Below are 18,612 nucleotides of genomic sequence, written 5' to 3' on the forward strand. Positions count from 1 at the left end.
AAAAACTCAGACTCTTTCAAAAATCGCTTTATGATGTTCAAAATTTGGAACCATTCCTTCACAAGTCTTCAAAGCCCAAGTCAATGATGACCCGGGGTACCGATTCATTGATATTGAGTGTCTCCTAAGGTTATTGTCGATCAACAAGACCTATATATTCCAATTGTATATGGGATGACAAATGCAGGCGTAGTCTTATTAAAATAGTACGTAGGTATTCAGCTACCGTGTCCGGTCCTCAAATATCGAACCTCAGCTTTGTGTCCTTCTTCACATTGTAAAGTGTGCTTGCACTTCCATCACAAATCTCAACATCGGTATCGAATGAGGGCACCAACTCAACCGGCTCTCCTGGACTCCACGACATGGCTATTGAGCCGTTGCCTACTGCAAACGAGCCCGACATCTCCTTCCAAAGCTCGCGCCGAGGTTCCAGCCGTATACGTTTAAATCCGGGCGTTGCGGGGGTCAGGCCAGCTACATTGGCAACAAAATCATGAATTGGAACAGAACTCCATGCATGACAGTCACTACGTGGCATAGCTGCTGACTCGGCCCATGTGGACAAATTCTGACGAACCATGTCGCGCCATGGCTCTAACAATGTACTCCGCAGCTCGTCATAAAGACCTGCTGTTCGCACAGCTTCGAAGACATAGAAGGACATGGCGTAAGAGCATCGCACAAAGCTCGAGTCGGCCAATGCGTGGCGCAGGACTGTGCGAGCAGTTTCGCCTTCTAGAGCGCCGCAGAGAACGGCGAATACTTGTGCGTGCTGGCTGCGCTCTTCGGGAGGGCTATCAGGTCCGTCAACAAGGAAATCTCCGCGGAAGCAATGTTTCATGACAGCTGCGTTCAGCTGAGCGGCGCGTTGGTGATACTCAGATGCAGTATCCCGCCGGCCGACAAATTCACAGAGCTGAGCAGCGCGTTGCAGTGTCAGTGAGTATATCAAGCTGCTGTAGGTCATACATCCCGTACGAGCGTATGCAGGCGGTACAGCCAGATTACGAAAGTCGTGGTCAGGACCCGGATCAGACCATTGCTGCGTCCAGTCGACGAACGGCCATGCGTCCCATGCCATGCGGCCTACCAAGTTATTACTGTCATCGATGCGCTGATGGAAGTGGTCGAGGATACCGTCGATTGTGCCAAGATAGCGACGCACCAGCGTCTCGTCGCCAAAGTACATCATGTGATCATATACCATGAAGATCCAATAGAGCGAAAAATAGGGGATATTAACACCAGGAAGCGGCGACGGGAAATGCGTCTCAACAAGCCCGTCGGACCGGCGACTAGAGTGAAATTCTTGCATGCATTTACGGGCAAGTCGATCGTCGTTGGAGAGCTGGTAGGTGAAAAGTATTTGTAATCGCGAGTCCATGCCAAATTGATTCTGCTCGTAAAACGGGCAATCCTCGTAGGTCTCATGCATGCAGTTGCGCAGCGTGTTGATACTAATATCCCATAACTTTGACTCCTCAACTGAAGGGAATTTTGTGATTTGTGTCGTTTTCTCTAGCGGATAGTGGGTTTCATGAAATGTCATCTGCAAAATTTCTAATGGCGAAGAAGGCCGAGTCTCTATCTCTAGCTCAACGTATCGGAATGTTCGAAACCAGAATGGTTCATAGGTGACCACAACATCGCTTGGCGTGTCTCGCCCGCAGATATAGTAGTCATCTTTACCCATAAGAGCTCCCGAGACATCAGTTCGGTCAGTTTTGATGCGAGCAAATGGGTTGGGTGTGGCCGATGGCTGTTCAAAGCACTCTGCGCAACGAATGCGGATTTTGGCTCCAGCGCCCTGGCGCATCTGTAGGCAGATAAACCCAGTTGTGTACGTCTCTGCGGCGAAAACGGCAGTAACTCTACGGCCAGCTTCGATCTTAAGTGGTTGGTCATGTCGAATAAGATGGTTCCAGTCTTGAAGGCTGGGGGTGTCGGCGTCGCATTTGACGATCTCTAAAAACCGGCCTGGGGTCTCAGGTAGAAGCGGGATTGAGCGCTTGGCTAGGCGTCTCTGATCTAAAATTGGAAGCATGGGAGCCTTCATGGTAGCCTTGACGGCCGGTAGCCAAGTACCGTCGTCGAAGTTGGGCTGTACCCAGTCCAAGTCTTGCTTGGAGCCATCGACATCCTCATTGATAGACAGCAGCACAGGCCCAAGATTTGGGTCCCAAGCAGACTTACTACCTATGCGTACGGCCTCATCTATTTTCCACCGCCAGCTACTGTTGGTCCCAACCTCAGGCTTCCCTTCGTTAGCTATGATACGTGCAATATTTATTAATATTTGGGTTGGATCTCTTACCACCACATCAGAATGCACAATAACTCCCGGTAATATTGCCCTCGTAAGCGACATATTTCCCGGAAATTGCGCCGAATATCGCAACACGCGCATGGCGATGGTGTTGCGGCCGACGTTACAAAACGGCGCAATATCGACACTTTCGTAATTCCATTCCCCCAAGTGACTTTTGGCAGGACCAAAGCATACGCTGCGTCCATTCACATAAAGTCGGTATCGCGTGTCAGCGGAGACGTGAATGAGACATTCAGATGGCACTGATTCGAGGGCGAATGAGCGCCGGAATTGCACGATGCGAGCGACATCGCGGCTTTCGTCCCAGTTGGATGCCCATATCCAGTCTACCGTTTCACTCCAGTGGCGTGGCATTTTTTAAAGACTTCTAGCAGAATATTTTGCGTTGTTTGGCCATCACTCTTCGTTCATGTATAAATTCACTCTTTTTACAATATCGTGACGCTCATCGGGGTCAGATACACCGAGAAAGGTAAGCTCTTCTCGGGAATTCCGATGGTCAGTAACCCTAGCCAAGTGCGATTGTCAGAGCTCGATTCTTATTGGATGGACGAATTCTTGCTTGTATTTTTCTTATAGTGGGGATTTCGAAATGCATCACTTGACAAAAGGGAGACCCCGCGGGGTTCTCCACTGGGGTAAAGTGGTAGAAGGTTTCGAAACATCAGTGGTCAGTACGACTGGCTGTGAGCCAAGATAATGTATTGGGATAGTCCTTTATTCGGGTTTTGAATCCATCATTAAAAGTATTTAGATCGATTATGCGAAAATTGAGCAAGCCTAGGTAGCTTGGGATGGAAGTATCACTTTTTATAAATATCGAAAGGTCCTTGTATTGAGAAGTATCAATGTATATACTATGTACTATGGCGATCACCCGGAAACAAGACTTGCAATGCTAGCACATTCACATCTAAGCATTGCTCTCCTGCCCTTCTCGATATTTTGCAAATTGTCGAACCGGCACATGCGCTTCATACAAATCATCAATGTCACCAGGCGAAAGACCGGTAGTATTTGGCACAACAGTCAAAGCGCCCCAAATGAGAAAGATCGAGAGGCCGGCAAACACGAAGCCTGTACGGGCCCCCAGGTTACCCGAGTCCACGTTATACATGTAGGGTACAGTGAATGTGAAAACCCAGGTAGTAATTGTCTGGGTCATGATTCCAAGAGACATGGACTTGGCGCGAAGACGAAGACTCGAGATTTCGGCTGCGATACTCCAACCTGGAGCCTGCATGAAAGCGGCTTGCAGAGAGATCAGGACATTCCTGGATAGATATTAGTTCTTTTTCCGGATCCAAAGCTAAGGAAGCTGATTTACTCACATCAAAACAGCAATAGCCCAGGTAGGACCCGTCCCTTTGGCGTAGTATAAACATCCCACGATCAACATAACGGCAAAATTGATAACGCAGCCGCCGATAAAGACTTTATCACGAGAAATGTGCTTCATTCCAATCCCAGTAGCTACGATTATGATGATAGCGAGGGCAAACCCACCGATGGAGACGTCGAAAATATGCACAACCGGAAGTCCCACCGTAATGAGAAAGTAAATCGACTGAGACAGAAACGGGGCTCCGCCGATGTTTACAGCGCCGAAAAGAAAGCTCATAACGAGGGTTCTCTTGAGATTTGTCCCCTGGAAACATTCAAGATAGCTTGCTTGATCGGAATGGCGCGTATTTTCTTCGGCGATGGTTTGGACGAGGTAGGCGTAGCGTTCGTCTCGCTCACAGTCCTCGCCGTACAAAAGACTAATAGTCTTTTTGGCACTTTCATGACGGCCTTTCATGATCAGGTAGCTAGGTGATCTAGAGAAGTGTTATTAGCTTGAAAGTAAATGACACCAGAAAATGCGGATTGAAAGCTTACTCTGGCGCCAGTGTATAAGCAATTATCACCAGTGCAGCAACACCAAACTGAATAGCAAATACAGTTCTGAATGCATGCTCTGCCATATTCGGCACAAAGACTCGAATGATACCCATGGCCACACCTTGCATGAAGAGGATGAAGATGACGATACCTTTCTGAATAGCGGGGACCAATCTAGGGGGCACGACTTCAGAAGCATATGTTGTACCAACGGCCATGGCCAAGCCGATTCCGAGACCGTTTACAATCTTACCAGCCAGTAAGCTGCCAGATGTCGTTGCTGTGTACTGCACGGCCGCACCAGCTAGAGAGACGACGCCGCCAGCCACGCCGCACCATTTTCTTCCGATATAGTCAACCAAGTATCCTGCTGCTGTGGCTGAAAGCGCCTGGGCGAGCGCGGACATGGAGGTCCAAAGCGAAGTCCAGAGAGAGGGAAGATACAGACTCCCCGAAGCATCGACCTTGCCGAAGTAAAGGATAAAGGCAGGCATAGAAATGCCTGCCCCGTTCACGATTGTGTCATACCCGAAGAGGATAGCTGAAGAGAATGAGATGCTACCTGTCAGGGACGTGTGAGTAGTTTGCCAGTTACCGTGAGATGTATAATTATAGATAAGATAGTTAGGGCCTGGAGTCTTACAGATGAGAAGAGCTCTTCGATGTTTTTGCAACAAGTTCCAGAGAGACAAATCACGATCGAGCTGGAAGAATGCAGGCTCGCTCAGCTCGATGTGATCGCTGGATAGTTTCGTGTCGGCCATCTTGTATAATTGAATTTCGTGAGTATCGGTTGACAGATGGATGATCTGGCGAAAGCCGGCTCTTATGACCCTACATTCGGAGGGCAGCTCGGTTCCTATCACACCGAGTCAGAAAGTTTGCGGGGTTTTAGGGACCGTTGGGAATGGATACCCCAGAATCTCCACAAATATTATACTGAGCAAACAATGTTAATGATAGGAGATTTGGAGGTGGATTCTAGCAAAGTTTTCTGGGGACTCGGGTTTTCCGTTCCCTTCATACGTACGCCGGGAGATCCGACCCATAGCTCCAGATATAGAATTCTCAAATGGGGAAGCGCATCGCTGGAGAATGCATGAATGGATCACCATTGACTCACATTCATTATCGTGAAATCATGGCGGCCGAAGTAATACAGAAATTATCACTCGAGGACAAAGTCTCCTTGCTCGCAGGCGCCTCGTACTGGCGCACGGCTAGTCTACCAGAATACGGAATAAAAGCAATCAAAGTACGCTTCTATTATTGCTTGTGTTCTTCGTTTGCTTCAAACCATACGACAAATTGACTAAGACTTCGCATAGACGAGCGATGGTCCGAACGGCGTCAGGGGCGAATCCATTCACGCGTCCACAAAAGCTTCATGCTTTCCATGCGCGGCATGTGTTGGCTCGACGTTCAACTCTGAACTCGTGTTTCAGATCGGCCAAGCAATTGGTAAGGAATGCAAGGTGAAAAATGTTGGGATGCTCCTCGCTCCAACAATCAATCTCCATCGGTCTCCTCTGGGTAAGTTCGAGACATATTCAAGAGACCCGACATTGAAGATTTGTATTGATAACTCCGTTCGCAGGTGGCCGAAACTTTGAAGCATACTCGGAAGATCCAACACTTTCCGGGCTCCTCGGTGCAGCATTTGTGAATGGAGTGCAGTCAGAAGGCGTGTCGGCTTGTCCCAAGCATTTTTTGGGAAACGAGTGTGAGACCGAACGCAAGAAATCCAACACTGTGGTAGATGAAAAGACTCTGAGAGAGCTATATGCCTACTCTTTTCAAGTACTTTTGAGCAAGTCGGCTCCTTGGGCAATAATGACAGCGTAGGCACATTACGCTACATACTCGAATGTACGTTTATATAATGACAGCGATTGACAGATATAACAAGGTCAATGGTACATTCATGTCCGAGCATGAGAAACTTATCCAGGAATTGTTGAGAAACGAGTGGCGGTTTGATGGAATTGTTATTTCCGACTTTGAAGGCGTCTACTCTACTGTCCCTCCTGTCACCGCGGGCGTTGCCTTAGAGTTACCAGGACCCGCACGATTTCGTGGCGAATACCTTCTGAAAGCCGTGAAAGAAGGAAATATTTGTGAATCGCACATTGACTCCCTTGCTGCCGACGTTATCAAGCTTGCGGCTAAGGTTGGTTCGGACGAGAATACCAGCCCCGAGAGAGACATCACAAGAGAGGAAACCCCAGCAGAGCTGTTACGATCAGCGGCTTCAGAAGGAATTGTGCTGCTAAAAAATCACGAGAATTTGTTGCCGCTTTCAACCTCTTCGCCTCTCAAGATAGCTGTGTTTGGATCTCCTGCCTCACAACCGGTGATACACGGCGGAGGAAGTGCGTCTATGACTCCGACATATTGCATTTCCCCAATTGAAGCTCTGCGGCGAAAATTTGTCAACGCGGACATCCAATACCATTTAGGAGTTCCCATTTTCAAGAAGATACCTTCCGCTAGTCTTGATGTGATGACTGCTCCGAGCACTGGGAAACCTGGCGTCGATTGCTATTGGTACAATGGCTCGGAATTTTCCAACGATAATCTTATCCACCACGAAATCCTAGAGCGAACACGGACATTAGTCATTGATAACCGGATCAAAGATTTGTCTCCGCAGCACTGCAGTCGTATGCGCTTCGTCCTCAAACCCCGAACCAGCGGCACTCACACGTTTGGCATTTCTGCATGTGGTAGAACTTCTATCCGGGTTGATGGTCGAACCATATTGCAACATGATGGATTCACCGATGTGCGAGTTGAATACATTATGCAGCCAGGCGATTTTGAAGTGCGCGCGACAATCGAAATGGAAGCGGGCCACGAATACGAAGTCATCATCGATGCATTCTCGACTCTTGCGCCCTCGCCCTCGCCAGTCTTCACAATGGCACCGCAAGCAACGCAGGTGGGTTTCAGCGAAAACCTGCCTTCGTGTATTACACCTGAAATTTCTGCGCTGGCTGATCAATGTGATATTGCTCTGATCTTTACCGCAAACAACAAAGAGTACGAGTCAGAGTCTTTCGATCGTCAGTCCATGGACTTGTCCCCCCTACAGAATGACTTGATCAGCACTGTGGCACAAGCAGCACCCAAGAGCATACTCTTCAACCAGACTGGATCCCCCATAAACATGATGCCATGGATTGATCATGTAGACGCCATATTCCAATGCTGGTTCGCAGGACAAGAAGTTGGAAACGCGCTCGCTGATCTTTTGAGCGGCGACTGCAACCCTTCGGGCAAGCTTCCAGTGACATTCTCGCGACGAATTGAGGATTCTCCATCCTTTGGGAATTTCCCGACGGACGAAGAATTGCAGGTGCATTATAGGGAAGGGCTGAAAATGGGATACCGTGCGCGCCAACATCCCACGCCTTTGTTTGCTTTTGGACATGGTTTATCATACACTCAGTTTGAGTTTGGTGACTTCCATGTCGATATTGAGTCACCGATCGATGTTTGTGTGGTGGTAAACGTGATCAATGTAGGGGCGGTTGCTGGGCATGAGGTGGTTCAGGTGTATGTGGACGGAGTACTCAAGGGGTTTGCCAAGGTTTATTTGACACCGGGAGAGAATAAAGATGTCCGGGTGTTTCTGGATAAATATGCTTTCAGTGAATGGGACTTCATGGTTGGATCTTGGGTGGTGAATAGTCGCGGTTATGAGATTGATATTCGTTGGAATGCAAATACCGTCATTTCGTCGGTTACACATTTCATAGATCAATATAGCACTTGGCGTGGCTTATAGAATAAATTTCTATTATAGGCTTCGATAGAAGAGCGAGAATGTATGAATGTAGTCTGGGAGATGTAGGCTGTACTTGATGATGTTGCATTAGCCGTCATCATGGATTCCTAGATATTGAAGGGCATCGAGCAAACCGATTTACCGGTGCTGGTTCCCTGTAAAGACTGCTTTCCTATGCGTTACCATCATAACCGTCTTCCCTAGCTCTTATATTGTCCTGTTGTGTGCTTGTCATCGGCATGAGCATCCGCATCTCTACCACTTGGACAGGCAAAAGACTTACAGGACTGAGGGGGGATACCAGTCCTCCACGACATCTGAAACGATTTTTGTAATATCTGATCAGCTTCTGCACGAGAAAAGGATCTATCCAACGACGGAAAGACACGTTGGACGAGTGTTGAAAGGATACATAAGCTTCCAGTAAACACAGCAAGCTTCAAAGTAGTCGTCATGTCGGATATAGAAGTTTCCTAGAAATCCTCTTCGTTAAGTTAGAGCGTGCCATAGAGAAGCCGGAGTATCGGGCTACAAATACGCCTAGGTTCCTCGGACGAGTACGTCATCACGGAGAAGATAGCTTTCCTAATGATAGACCAAGATCAAAGACTGAGTGTCCCAACTGCCAGTTCACTAGAGGAAGAAATCCATTGGGGGATGATTGTATGAAAACACCATCAGATTTGTTCATTTGAACTTTTCGTCTGATGTAGTTTTTCGTCCTACGTAGTTCGAGAAAGACCCACATGTCGTCTGAGCCTGAATAGATCAGACCAAGAAACTTCCCTTTGAGCAGCTGTAAGCCCGTATGTGTGCATTGCGCAGGGCCGGCTCAAAGGCAGGTATAATTTCTTGCGGGGCATGGCTGTAACAATCTGCAAGAAAATACTCCACTAACAAAGACCCTAGTGAGCAATTTCAAATGCATGGAACTCATAAACCACCTAGGCAGGGGTTGGTGTCATGAGACTTCACAGTTTTTGCCTGCTTTGTGATGGATTCAAAATGGACATAGTATGCAATGAATCAGTGCCAGCTAGATAATCTGTTGTGTAACATAATATATTACTAAATAAGCGCCAAGCTGGAGAACATCGGTTCTATAGTGTAATGGTTAGCACGGTGATTTCTGATGTCGCAAATTTGGGTTCGATTCCCAATAGGACCTTATCTTTTTTTTCCACCGTAACCTTCTTAACATTCCTTTATCTTCAAGACAAAGCTATTCTTTTTCCATTCGTAGCTGAACAATGATGTCGATTTTTTCTTCGGGATTTGTATGAATCACCCAGAGAACAGACTGGTTCTATCCTATCGCTCTCGTCAATCCCTGAATTATTTCTTCACATATTATTGAGAGAACCCTTGATCCCCTGTGCATGTCCAGCTAAGCCATAGTATGCACCTACTCTCGAGTCTCATGACCTTTCTATTTTCGAACTTCTACTATTTCTAGGGTACATGTATGTATGACCTCAACCTTTATCGTGACCCTAGCAATTTTCAATGAAACCGCCCAATTAAGTCGCCGGTGACAATTCTAAATTTTCATAGCCGCATCCACATGTCCGCAATGCAGCTCGTTTATGCTTTAAGCCTTTAAGGTCTATGCTTTGACTTTGGTAGCTTTTCATGTTTACTATTTACCCCTTTTCTACAAGCTCAATTCTTATTTTCTTTTTCTCTCTTTGAGTTTGAGGGTCTATTCGTGTTGGCTCTCCTCGGGACTCGGGTTTATACGAAGCTGAGAGGGCGTGTGCACCAGCATCAACCAAAGACAAGACTCGATTCACTCGAATGAGGCAAAAGGGCAGATTACTATATGGTTTGGACGAAAAGGGGTAAATCGACTGACATTGTCGGAGTGACTTGCCTCCATTTCCGGAAAGGAACGTAAGTTCTATGCATATCTCCCCGGATGTGTACTTCCATATAAGGCATCGTGGCTAGGGTGGTTCGTCGTCTCGTATGTACATTGTACGTACGAGACTAGCTTGGAAAATTCTTCAAGCGCATAGTAAGACCATAAGCTTGATAATAACCGATCCTAAGACATAGGATTGTAGTCTGTAGATACCCGAGATCTGACCCATAATTTGGCAAGTTATCGAGTGCTACGTACACAGCTAGATCGTTCGTAAGGACATTAGCGATCGGCAGGAGACGAATTTCCATGATTCGACAAGACCCTAGTCGGATGTCATTGGAGTCGGCCACATGGAAACTAAGACTAAGGACGTTTTCCGTAGCAAATCGGGCCACGGGTCAGATCTCACGTCGAATGGGGAAAAGATTCCTCCGAATCGATCACCAAATTCGTCCTACTGCGCGAGCCAAGCTTTACGCTGGACGTATCAAGTCCAATCTGCTCTCGACATATTAGTGTTGTTATCACTAATCAGAAATTGGGCGGGAAAGCCACCGGATGACGGTTCGTGCTAAGGTGCTAGGATGATGAATCGGAGAATTGATGTTAATCCTAAACGGGCAACTTTTCCCGTACCCACTGCTCGCTGTGGCTCGTTGCGCCTTCATATGGCTTAGCAGTTGCCAATAAGCAGACGATTCAGTGCCAGTCTGCCACAATCGAGCTGAATGCACGTACGAGGAGTCGAAGACTTGGTGCTAAAAGCTTTGAGTACTATGTAGGGGGCCACAATAGCCTGGATTGGGCGGCAGAAAATCGGTTTAGCGGGGCGGGTGCGCTAAAGCGACACTAAAATGAGCCTATCTCGCAATATGAGTCCCAAAGTGGCTAAGTCCTGGCCTTGCTAGTTTTTGGGTCAACTTGGGTCTCTTGTCTCCAGAGTACAGTTGATGTTGACGTGGGTCTGTTGATTTCCGTTTCGTTTCGCGTCTGACACTTCGGCGCAATTGCGCTAGCAGACTAGTGCTATCACAGCTTCTCCATCATTACAGTATGAATTGGATCAAAGTCTGCCTTGCGACAATCGGCCTCATGTCCAGAGATTCCGACTACGTATTTTGCATGTAATGCCATACTAAACGGTGACTTGTGCGAGATCGGGAGATACCGTAATTAGGATCTTCCTTTTGAGTCTTCCGACCCAAGCACGAGCCAAGTAGTCTCGAACCACCACTCAAACCGCGAGGAGCGTCCCACCCCGACTCAACTCGACCATGTATCTCCGCAGATTTTAGACTCTACCGAGTCTACTCCGTAAAGAATAAACAAAAGAATGAGGCTGAAAATGAATATGCCTTGTGAGGAGGTCACTGGCCACGCAGACCATGGGTGGCATTTCCTGTGGTGTCAGTCCAATATCAGCATGCGTATTATACCTCCCCACAATCTCTGCACAACCACACACGGGCGAGTGACCATGCTTCTGCATGGCAAGGGCGGTTAATCCCAGGAGATCTCATTGTTGCACGAGTTGCTTCTCCGGCTCTGAGAAAAATCTGACACATCACAGAAGTGACAATCCTAGAGGGCCGGGTTGGTAGTACAGTAGCCGATGCATCAGCCATGCTTTTGATCAACTTAGTAGTTAGTAGTAATCGGCTAGTAATTACATGCCCCGTCAATGATAGAGGGGAATCGATGCATACGGACGTATGTGGGAGTCTCACCGTTGACTGACACCTCAAACGTGCATTGTCCCCAGTTTTCGATTTCCGAGTGGCTGCGCGAGAGAAGTCTCAAAGTCAATTTCCATCCAACGACCAGGTGGAGGCTCTTGTGGAAACCGGTCTTCCCAATCAATTAAGGGCATGTCTTACACACCTCCACTAGTTCAAGTTAACACCATAAGTATATATGATAAGCATAAATCAAGCATCTCAGTAAGTTTAGGAAAATCAGTTTCATCCTCTTTCCCCTCATATCTCTCACCGGTCGCTTTTCACCAATTCAAATCATAGCAGGCACTGGCCGGATGGACGAGCAAGATCGCACACGCCATGGTGGGGACAAGCCTGCGAAACGAAAAGAGTCTGAGTCTGTGAAGCAAACACCGTCAGAAGGGCAATCCGAAGCGACGGCCAACACCAGCGCTGCCCCCGCTCGGGATCGCAAGAGGAGGACCAAGACAGGATGTCTGAGTACGATACCTTTTCCCAAAACACAACAATTTATTTACTGACATCTCTCAGCTTGCAGAAGACGACGCATCAAGTGCGGGGAGGAGAAGCCGCGATGCAATAATTGCATCAAAGCAAAGCGAGACTGCGAAGGATACACGCAGAGAGTCATCTTCAAAAATGCGTTGGGTCCCGTCGCGGGCTACGACCCGAGGGTTCCTGCCAATTTGCAGGCCCCTGTGACGCACTTTCCTCCTCTGCCACCACAAGTCCAACTGCAACAGCTGCAACAACTTCAACGACTCCAACAACAACAACAACATCAACAAAGACAGCCCATCGCTGGGCAAGCGCTCAATCGTCAACAGCGCTTACTGGCACCTCGCCTCCCCTATGTACCCCCCGCAGTCGCTACTTATGCCACCCAGCCCATTCAGCAGCAGCACCTACACCAACCTGTCTATCCTACAATCCCTCTTCAGACACCACAGACAGATCCGACCATCGCGCCTCAAGCGATCCAAGCGATCCATGTCCCKGGGGACGACTTCGCCAGCCATGTCCACACATGGTCATCTGCAGATCAGCTTGCTTACCTGACGCTGCCCGAGACCGCCTTCCAAGGCAGTCATGACCTTGCTTATCAGCAGACGACGGCACACGCCAGCCTACCGTCTTACCAGAATCCAGACACTCATCCGGTGATAGCCCAGCACGATCCAGCCGTGCAGAGCATGGCGGACACCATCGGGTTCTACACAGACGATACCTTCCAGCAGGCTCAGGTCTACTACGCGTGGGATGCTGAACAGGAAGGTAAGACCTGTTTGAACAATTTCTTGTCGAGTGACCTGGCGATGTATGTGGCTGATGACTGGTCCTTGTACTTGGAACCAAGCAGCCCTGATACCGACGATCTATGAAGACTTGGAAGATGATTATTACGACGTCGATTCCGACGACGAGCAACAAGACGTGACTGAGGAAGAGGGATACAATCAAATGAATCTCATCATGGCTTCGGCACAACAGGATGTCATGCGATCGTACAATACGTATCTCAACGAGCCAAACATCCTTGCGAATTATCAACCTTCAATGGGCTCCTCGCCGCTGAATAATCCCAAAACCGCCCGAATCTGGGTACATTTTATGCACGCCACGGCCCCTGCCATCTCGATCATGGAGCGACACAACGCGAGCCCGGCGCCTTTCTTTGGCGGACCAGTGCCAGTGTCGCAGCAAGGGCTGTGGAGTTATATCATGCCTTTGAAATCACTTGAGCATCCAGGACTATTACAGTCTATTCTGGCCATCAGCAGTCTTCATATTGCCAGACTACAGCAGAGTCATTTTACAATTACATTCAAGCATTATGAATATGCGCTGAGAAAAGTCTCCAAGGCTGTCGGCCTCCCTGTGCGTCGAAAACAAGTAGCTACTCTCGCTGCCACGCTACTTCTTGCGTTCTACGAAGTCACTGCAGCGGATCATACGAAGTGGGATCGACATGTCGCCGGCGCCGCACAGCTGCTGAAAGAAATCGACTTTGCAGGGCTGACACGAGATCTCAGAGCCTATCGTCGGACTGTAAGGTCGCAAAAATCTGCCTGGTCGGGACCATACGACCCTTTTTCATCGTATACCTACGCGGAAGACGATCCGTTTGCCGCGAAAGAGTCTGAAGTAGACGCCAAAGTTGTGTCTCGGCTTATAGGTAGAGCTGTTGATTATGATCAAATCGGGCGAGTGGACGTCTACTCAAAGGTCAAGAGAAGGCATTTTTCACGAAAAGATATTGACAACTTTCGAATACAATGTGATTTGTGGTGGTGGTACGCAAAACACGATACGTTTCAGAGTATGCTCAGTGGTAACAGACTACTGTATGTTTTACACCTCACAAGTAGCGCTTTTCACTAATCAGTTCTAGTACCCCAATCGAACGATGGGATGCAATTCCTCCTCGTGCAGGACTCGGCAGAGCAGACGCAATCTATGGCAGTTGGGACCATCTTGTCCTTTTGATGGCTCGCATGATGGATTTTGGATATCGAGATCGCAAGAGAAAGCTCCAAAGCCTTGAGGCTGCTGGGAGTGATTGGCGTCCGCATCCCGGATTTTTCAAGTTTGTCGGTCGGTTTACACCCAAACCTCCAGGGGGAAAGCCTGGAGGGCCACCTGGGATGGGACCTCCTGGAGGACCACAAGGGCCGCCTGGTAACAATCAGGTATGTATCATTCTCAATTATCAAGCTATTCCACTAACGGGTATAGCCACCACCAAGCCAAAGCTCGACACAGAAACCGATGTATGGTATGGCGCCCACAGGAGGTCCAGTTCCAGCGCCCGCTGCATTCACTACCATGGGCGAATCACCGCCATATTCGGGCTTTGTGGATGATGATGACACAACATTGGAAGAAGCAGAGGCCGAATGGGAAAGTATACTAGCTGCGTATGAGTATTATGAAAGTCAATTGGGAGAAGGCTTTGCACCGTTACCACCCGATACCACAACACCAGTTGATTCACCTTTTGGCCCAGCGATACAATTCCGATCCGACAGCATTGCTGTGCTCTGGGGATATTACTATGCTGGTAGGATAATACTAAACCGCCTGCACCCTAGTATGCCCCCAGCCGCAATGATGGCGGCGACAACAGCAGCTGCCACGACAGCTCAGTTTGCTCAGACTACTGGAAGGATAGCTGCTGGTATATATTATCCGCAACTATATGTGCAGGAAGTTGGCAACTTGAACCCAAATCTGGGTGGTGCATGGATACAGGCCACTATGACTTTGTTCGTCGCGGGTATTCAATATACCGATCCGACACAGCGAGACTGGACCGTGTCGACACTTCGCGGTACCTCTCGTGTGACGGGATGGCAGTCTGCCGAGGCGATTGCAGCTGGCTGTGAAGCTGCATGGATGCGCACGGCTGCAGTAGGACGGGGGCCTCCATATGTACGGGGGCCAGAGTTTTTCGAGGTAAGTTGTTCGTCAATAGACTTGGATGATACTAATTGTTTGATAGAATGAACCAGTTTATACCCGTCGGGTCGTGCAAGGCGATGAGCACCTCACACCAGATTCAAACCACGAGAGACGGTTCGTCAAGGTGGAGCAAAGGCTACGAGGACAATATGCAAAAGGGCTGTTGGGGTTGGAGGGTGAACTTGACGGGCTTGATCTTGATCCGTAGCTAGTCTGAACGATATAAAACTATAATACCTAATGAGCGATGCGATGTAAATGCACAACTACAGACATATAAAACAACGTTATTGGCTGAAAGTGTATCTCTGAAGTGGCATTGATTGGTAAACAACGCTAACCGTTCCCATCTTAGCACGGGGTCTCGCCCGAAGATCCAGCTACCATCAACTTGTCAATCATTCTATCAACTCCAACTCCGACGTCGCAACGCAATTGCGCTGTCAAACCCCATTATTGTTCATGAACATGTCTTGACGAAATGCCTATATGTATCGAATGCTCCTACCCGGTTTCCCATCTGTACACCTCCTACAGCAAAGCCGATGACCGCGCGCTCGGCAAAGGGGTGCGACTGACGCAGTGTCCGCGCTGCAAGCGGTTCGCCGATAAATATGTTGAGCATGATAATGTGGTGTTGTTCATTGATTTGGTGCTTATAAAGCCTCAGGTGGGATCGCTCATGTCTTGAGTAAAGGAGTTGGGGAAGAGGTGCTGATGAGAATAGGTTTATCGGCATTTATTGTTTAATCGGTTGGGGAGGGATGATAAGGCTTTTGATGTAAGTCTACGCTCAATTGACTGGTGTATTGACTGTGCTGATGAGTATTTGGGTAGCGCTCGATTATACGTCTCGGCGTGCTCCTGCTCCTCTTCGACGTGTACTTGACATGGGCCCGCATCGAGAAATCGTCTACCCTCGCATCGACGCCGCTGTCCACAACCCCGATCATCGTGCAATACTTGTTCTTTCTCTCGCTCAATGCATTGGCGACACTGGCGCATCATCTAGTCGTTCGTCTGGGTGCTTCGGTAATCTCGAAACGGTCGCATACGCAATCGTCGTCTCTTGCCGCTGGCGCAGACACAAATGAGACGCCGTCGACGCCTACAGTTGCGACGGGTTTCGTCTCTGCGTCTGCGAATGTGAGTCGCTCGCCGTCGAGTTTGGATATGCTGGGATTGCATCCTTCAGCGTCAGCGTCAGCGTATAGCACTGGAAATGCATCTACAAGTGGTTACGGTTGGCCTCCCGATCCTTCTTCACCACCGGCACAGCAAGGGCAAGGACAATTACGCCGCGTATCAACTTCACCCGCTCAGTTCCAAACTCTTCCTCCGCCACCACCTCCGAGCCCAAACGCCGTTAGTACGGCGTTGTTTGTGAGTAGTTGTCCGAAACTGTTCCCCATACTCATGGTGATATGGGGATCGAAAGAAGTCGCGGTGCCCGAAGGCGGGAGTTCGGTGGCTGACAGCCCTGCTGTTACGATGTTGCACAAGACCTTTGCGACTGTGACGTCGGCTGCGTCGATGCCGAGTGCGCCGGCGCTGGGTGATGCTGCTGTCACCAGCACGAGCACCACACCCGGCTCAACTTCAATCTTCGGCCTGTTCGGCAACCCCTCCATGTTACTCGCGACGCTCACATCTGCATTCAACATGCCATCCCTGATGTCATTCTTATCGCTGGGAACGGCATCGACACATCTGGTGCTGCTGAATAATATTGAGGCGCTGTATATTCTGCTGAATTGTGGTTATTTGAGAGCTGTTGCGCTTGCTGTTACGGGTCAGTTGGCGCGGTGGTTGGTGGAGAAGTTGGTTTTGGGAGTTTTTGGAATATACTAGAGTAGTAGTATTAGTAGCTGCTCTGGTGAGGTGTAGAATAGTTATGTTGTTGAATGATAAGTGATACCCCTATACATCATTTCGAGATAACCTTGGAAGGCGAAAACACTAGATTTGCACTGCTTATTTCATGCTAGCTACGTAGTAACCTATACAATTCATTGAGCGGTTTTCAGGATTACTCATCTCGATCTTAACATCTCAGTCGAAATCTGCGGGGCTTCGTTCATGGTTGCTTGTCTCGCTGTACTGATGTACCAATTTCGGCTATCCATGAACAACGGCAAAGGATATCGGGACATCTATCTCCCACCTACAGCATACATCAGAACAGTGGCTATACAAAACCAACCAAAACAACCAGTAAATCCTTTAAATGATTGAAGTCAAAAAATCAAACCTACCCGTGTGATAAAAGAAGAAAATGGCAACAACAATAATCCCCCAAATCCAACGCGCAGCCCAAGTCCTCTCACCAGGCGAATCATTCCACATCTCGATCCGCGACGACATCCCCGTGCCAGAACCAGCAGGGCCGAATGAAGTTTTGATTAAATTGAGTTGTACTGGTCTTTGGTATCTTCTTTCCCATCTACGAATTTTTAGAAGCAAACTAATAGGAAATGGGGACAGCCACTCCGAAGTCCGCGCAGTCCTAAACTGGGCGTCCTACAACCCCATAATTGGACACGAAGGAATCGGCACTGTCGTCAAGACACATCCTTCTCTGCCACCATCGTTGGCCTCTGTGGGTGAAAGGGTAGGTGTGAAATGGCTGTATAGCGCGTGCGGAACCTGTTCTGTTTGTAGTAGAGGATGGTATCACAATTGTGCTTCGCAACGGAATACGAGTCGCCATGTCCCCGGGACATTGCAGCAGTATGTCGTTGCGGATGCGCGGTTCTTGACACGGATCCCGGCAGACCTCAAGGAGGAAGTTGCGGCGCCGTTGTTGTGTGCGGGGTTGACGATGGTTGGGGCTGTGGAGAAGCTTGATTCTAGCGTTTTTCTACAGAATGCAAAAAGAAGTGAAGCGGGAGAGAAAAGGGAAGACGGTGGGTTTTGGGTAGTTATTTCCGGCTCCGGGGGCGGATTGGGGCATTTGGGTGTTCAGATTGCGGCAAGAAACAAAGGGTATCGTGTCATTGCGATTGATTCGGGGGAGGAGAAACGGCGGCTTAGTCTGGAGTGTGGCGCGGAGGCGTTTGTCGATTTCAAGACTGAGACGGACGTCCCTGCGAGAGTGCATGAGTTGACGGGTGGTGAAGGTGCGCATGCTACTATCGTCGTGCCAGGCACGAAAGAGGCGTTTGAGATGGCGCCGAATGTGGTACGGAATATGGGCATGATTGTTTGTGTGGGATTGCCGAGGAATGACCTTGAGTTGCCTATTTCGGCGACTATGTGTGCTGCTAGGGGTGAGTCTTACAATTCCTCGGGAAGAGGGCAATGGCTGATGCTTAGTGATGGTATAAAGGAATATCGATCGTTGGATCCTCGGTGGGCAGCGAGAAGCAAATGAGTGAGTTGCTCCAGCAGGCTGTGGAGGGACGGATTGAGCCTGTAGTCAAGGTCTATGAGTTTGAGGATACGGCAGACCTGATCAACAGGTTCATAGACGATGGTATTACCGGCAAGGTGGTGGTCAAGATTCCGCAGTAGATCATCTGGATGATAGTGTACTCTTGAGTAAAGAGAGATGAGTATA

General features: G+C 48.7%; 4 protein-coding genes across 4 annotated transcripts; 2 read left to right on the forward strand and 2 right to left on the reverse strand.

The window, feature by feature from the left end:
* Nucleotides 1–238: 238 nt before the first annotated feature.
* BHQ10_006104 (uncharacterized protein) lies at nucleotides 239–2,686 on the reverse strand (the record flags this gene model as incomplete). Its single annotated transcript, XM_040878654.1, has 1 exon — nucleotides 239–2,686. The coding sequence occupies one exon, from the start codon at nucleotides 2,684–2,686 to the stop codon at nucleotides 239–241; it is 2,448 nt and encodes an 815-aa protein (XP_040734608.1).
* Nucleotides 2,687–3,245: 559 nt separating this feature from the next.
* BHQ10_006105 (uncharacterized protein) lies at nucleotides 3,246–4,980 on the reverse strand (the record flags this gene model as incomplete). The annotated part of the gene is made up of 4 exons (XM_040878655.1): nucleotides 3,246–3,606; nucleotides 3,664–4,152; nucleotides 4,214–4,778; nucleotides 4,860–4,980. The coding sequence occupies 4 exons, from the start codon at nucleotides 4,978–4,980 to the stop codon at nucleotides 3,246–3,248; spliced, it is 1,536 nt and encodes a 511-aa protein (XP_040734609.1).
* A 377-nt stretch (nucleotides 4,981–5,357) lies between these two features.
* Nucleotides 5,358–8,006, forward strand: BHQ10_006106 (uncharacterized protein; the record flags this gene model as incomplete). Its single annotated transcript, XM_040878656.1, has 4 exons — nucleotides 5,358–5,471; nucleotides 5,545–5,749; nucleotides 5,814–6,057; nucleotides 6,116–8,006. The coding sequence occupies 4 exons, from the start codon at nucleotides 5,358–5,360 to the stop codon at nucleotides 8,004–8,006; spliced, it is 2,454 nt and encodes an 817-aa protein (XP_040734610.1).
* Nucleotides 8,007–11,905: 3,899 nt separating this feature from the next.
* On the forward strand, nucleotides 11,906–18,566 carry BHQ10_006107 (uncharacterized protein; the record flags this gene model as incomplete). The annotated part of the gene is made up of 11 exons (XM_040878657.1): nucleotides 11,906–12,071; nucleotides 12,123–12,866; nucleotides 12,952–13,936; nucleotides 13,984–14,281; nucleotides 14,328–15,047; nucleotides 15,094–15,167; nucleotides 15,591–15,723; nucleotides 15,781–15,834; nucleotides 15,891–16,861; nucleotides 17,715–18,322; nucleotides 18,382–18,566. 11 exons carry the CDS (start codon nucleotides 11,906–11,908, stop codon nucleotides 18,564–18,566), a joined length of 4,938 nt encoding a protein of 1,645 aa, XP_040734611.1.
* Between the last annotated feature and the right edge of the window lie 46 nt (nucleotides 18,567–18,612).

Source organism: Talaromyces amestolkiae, assembly GCF_001896365.1.
Source record: "Talaromyces amestolkiae strain CIB chromosome Unknown scaffold11.1, whole genome shotgun sequence".
Lineage (NCBI taxonomy): Eukaryota > Fungi > Ascomycota > Eurotiomycetes > Eurotiales > Trichocomaceae > Talaromyces > Talaromyces amestolkiae.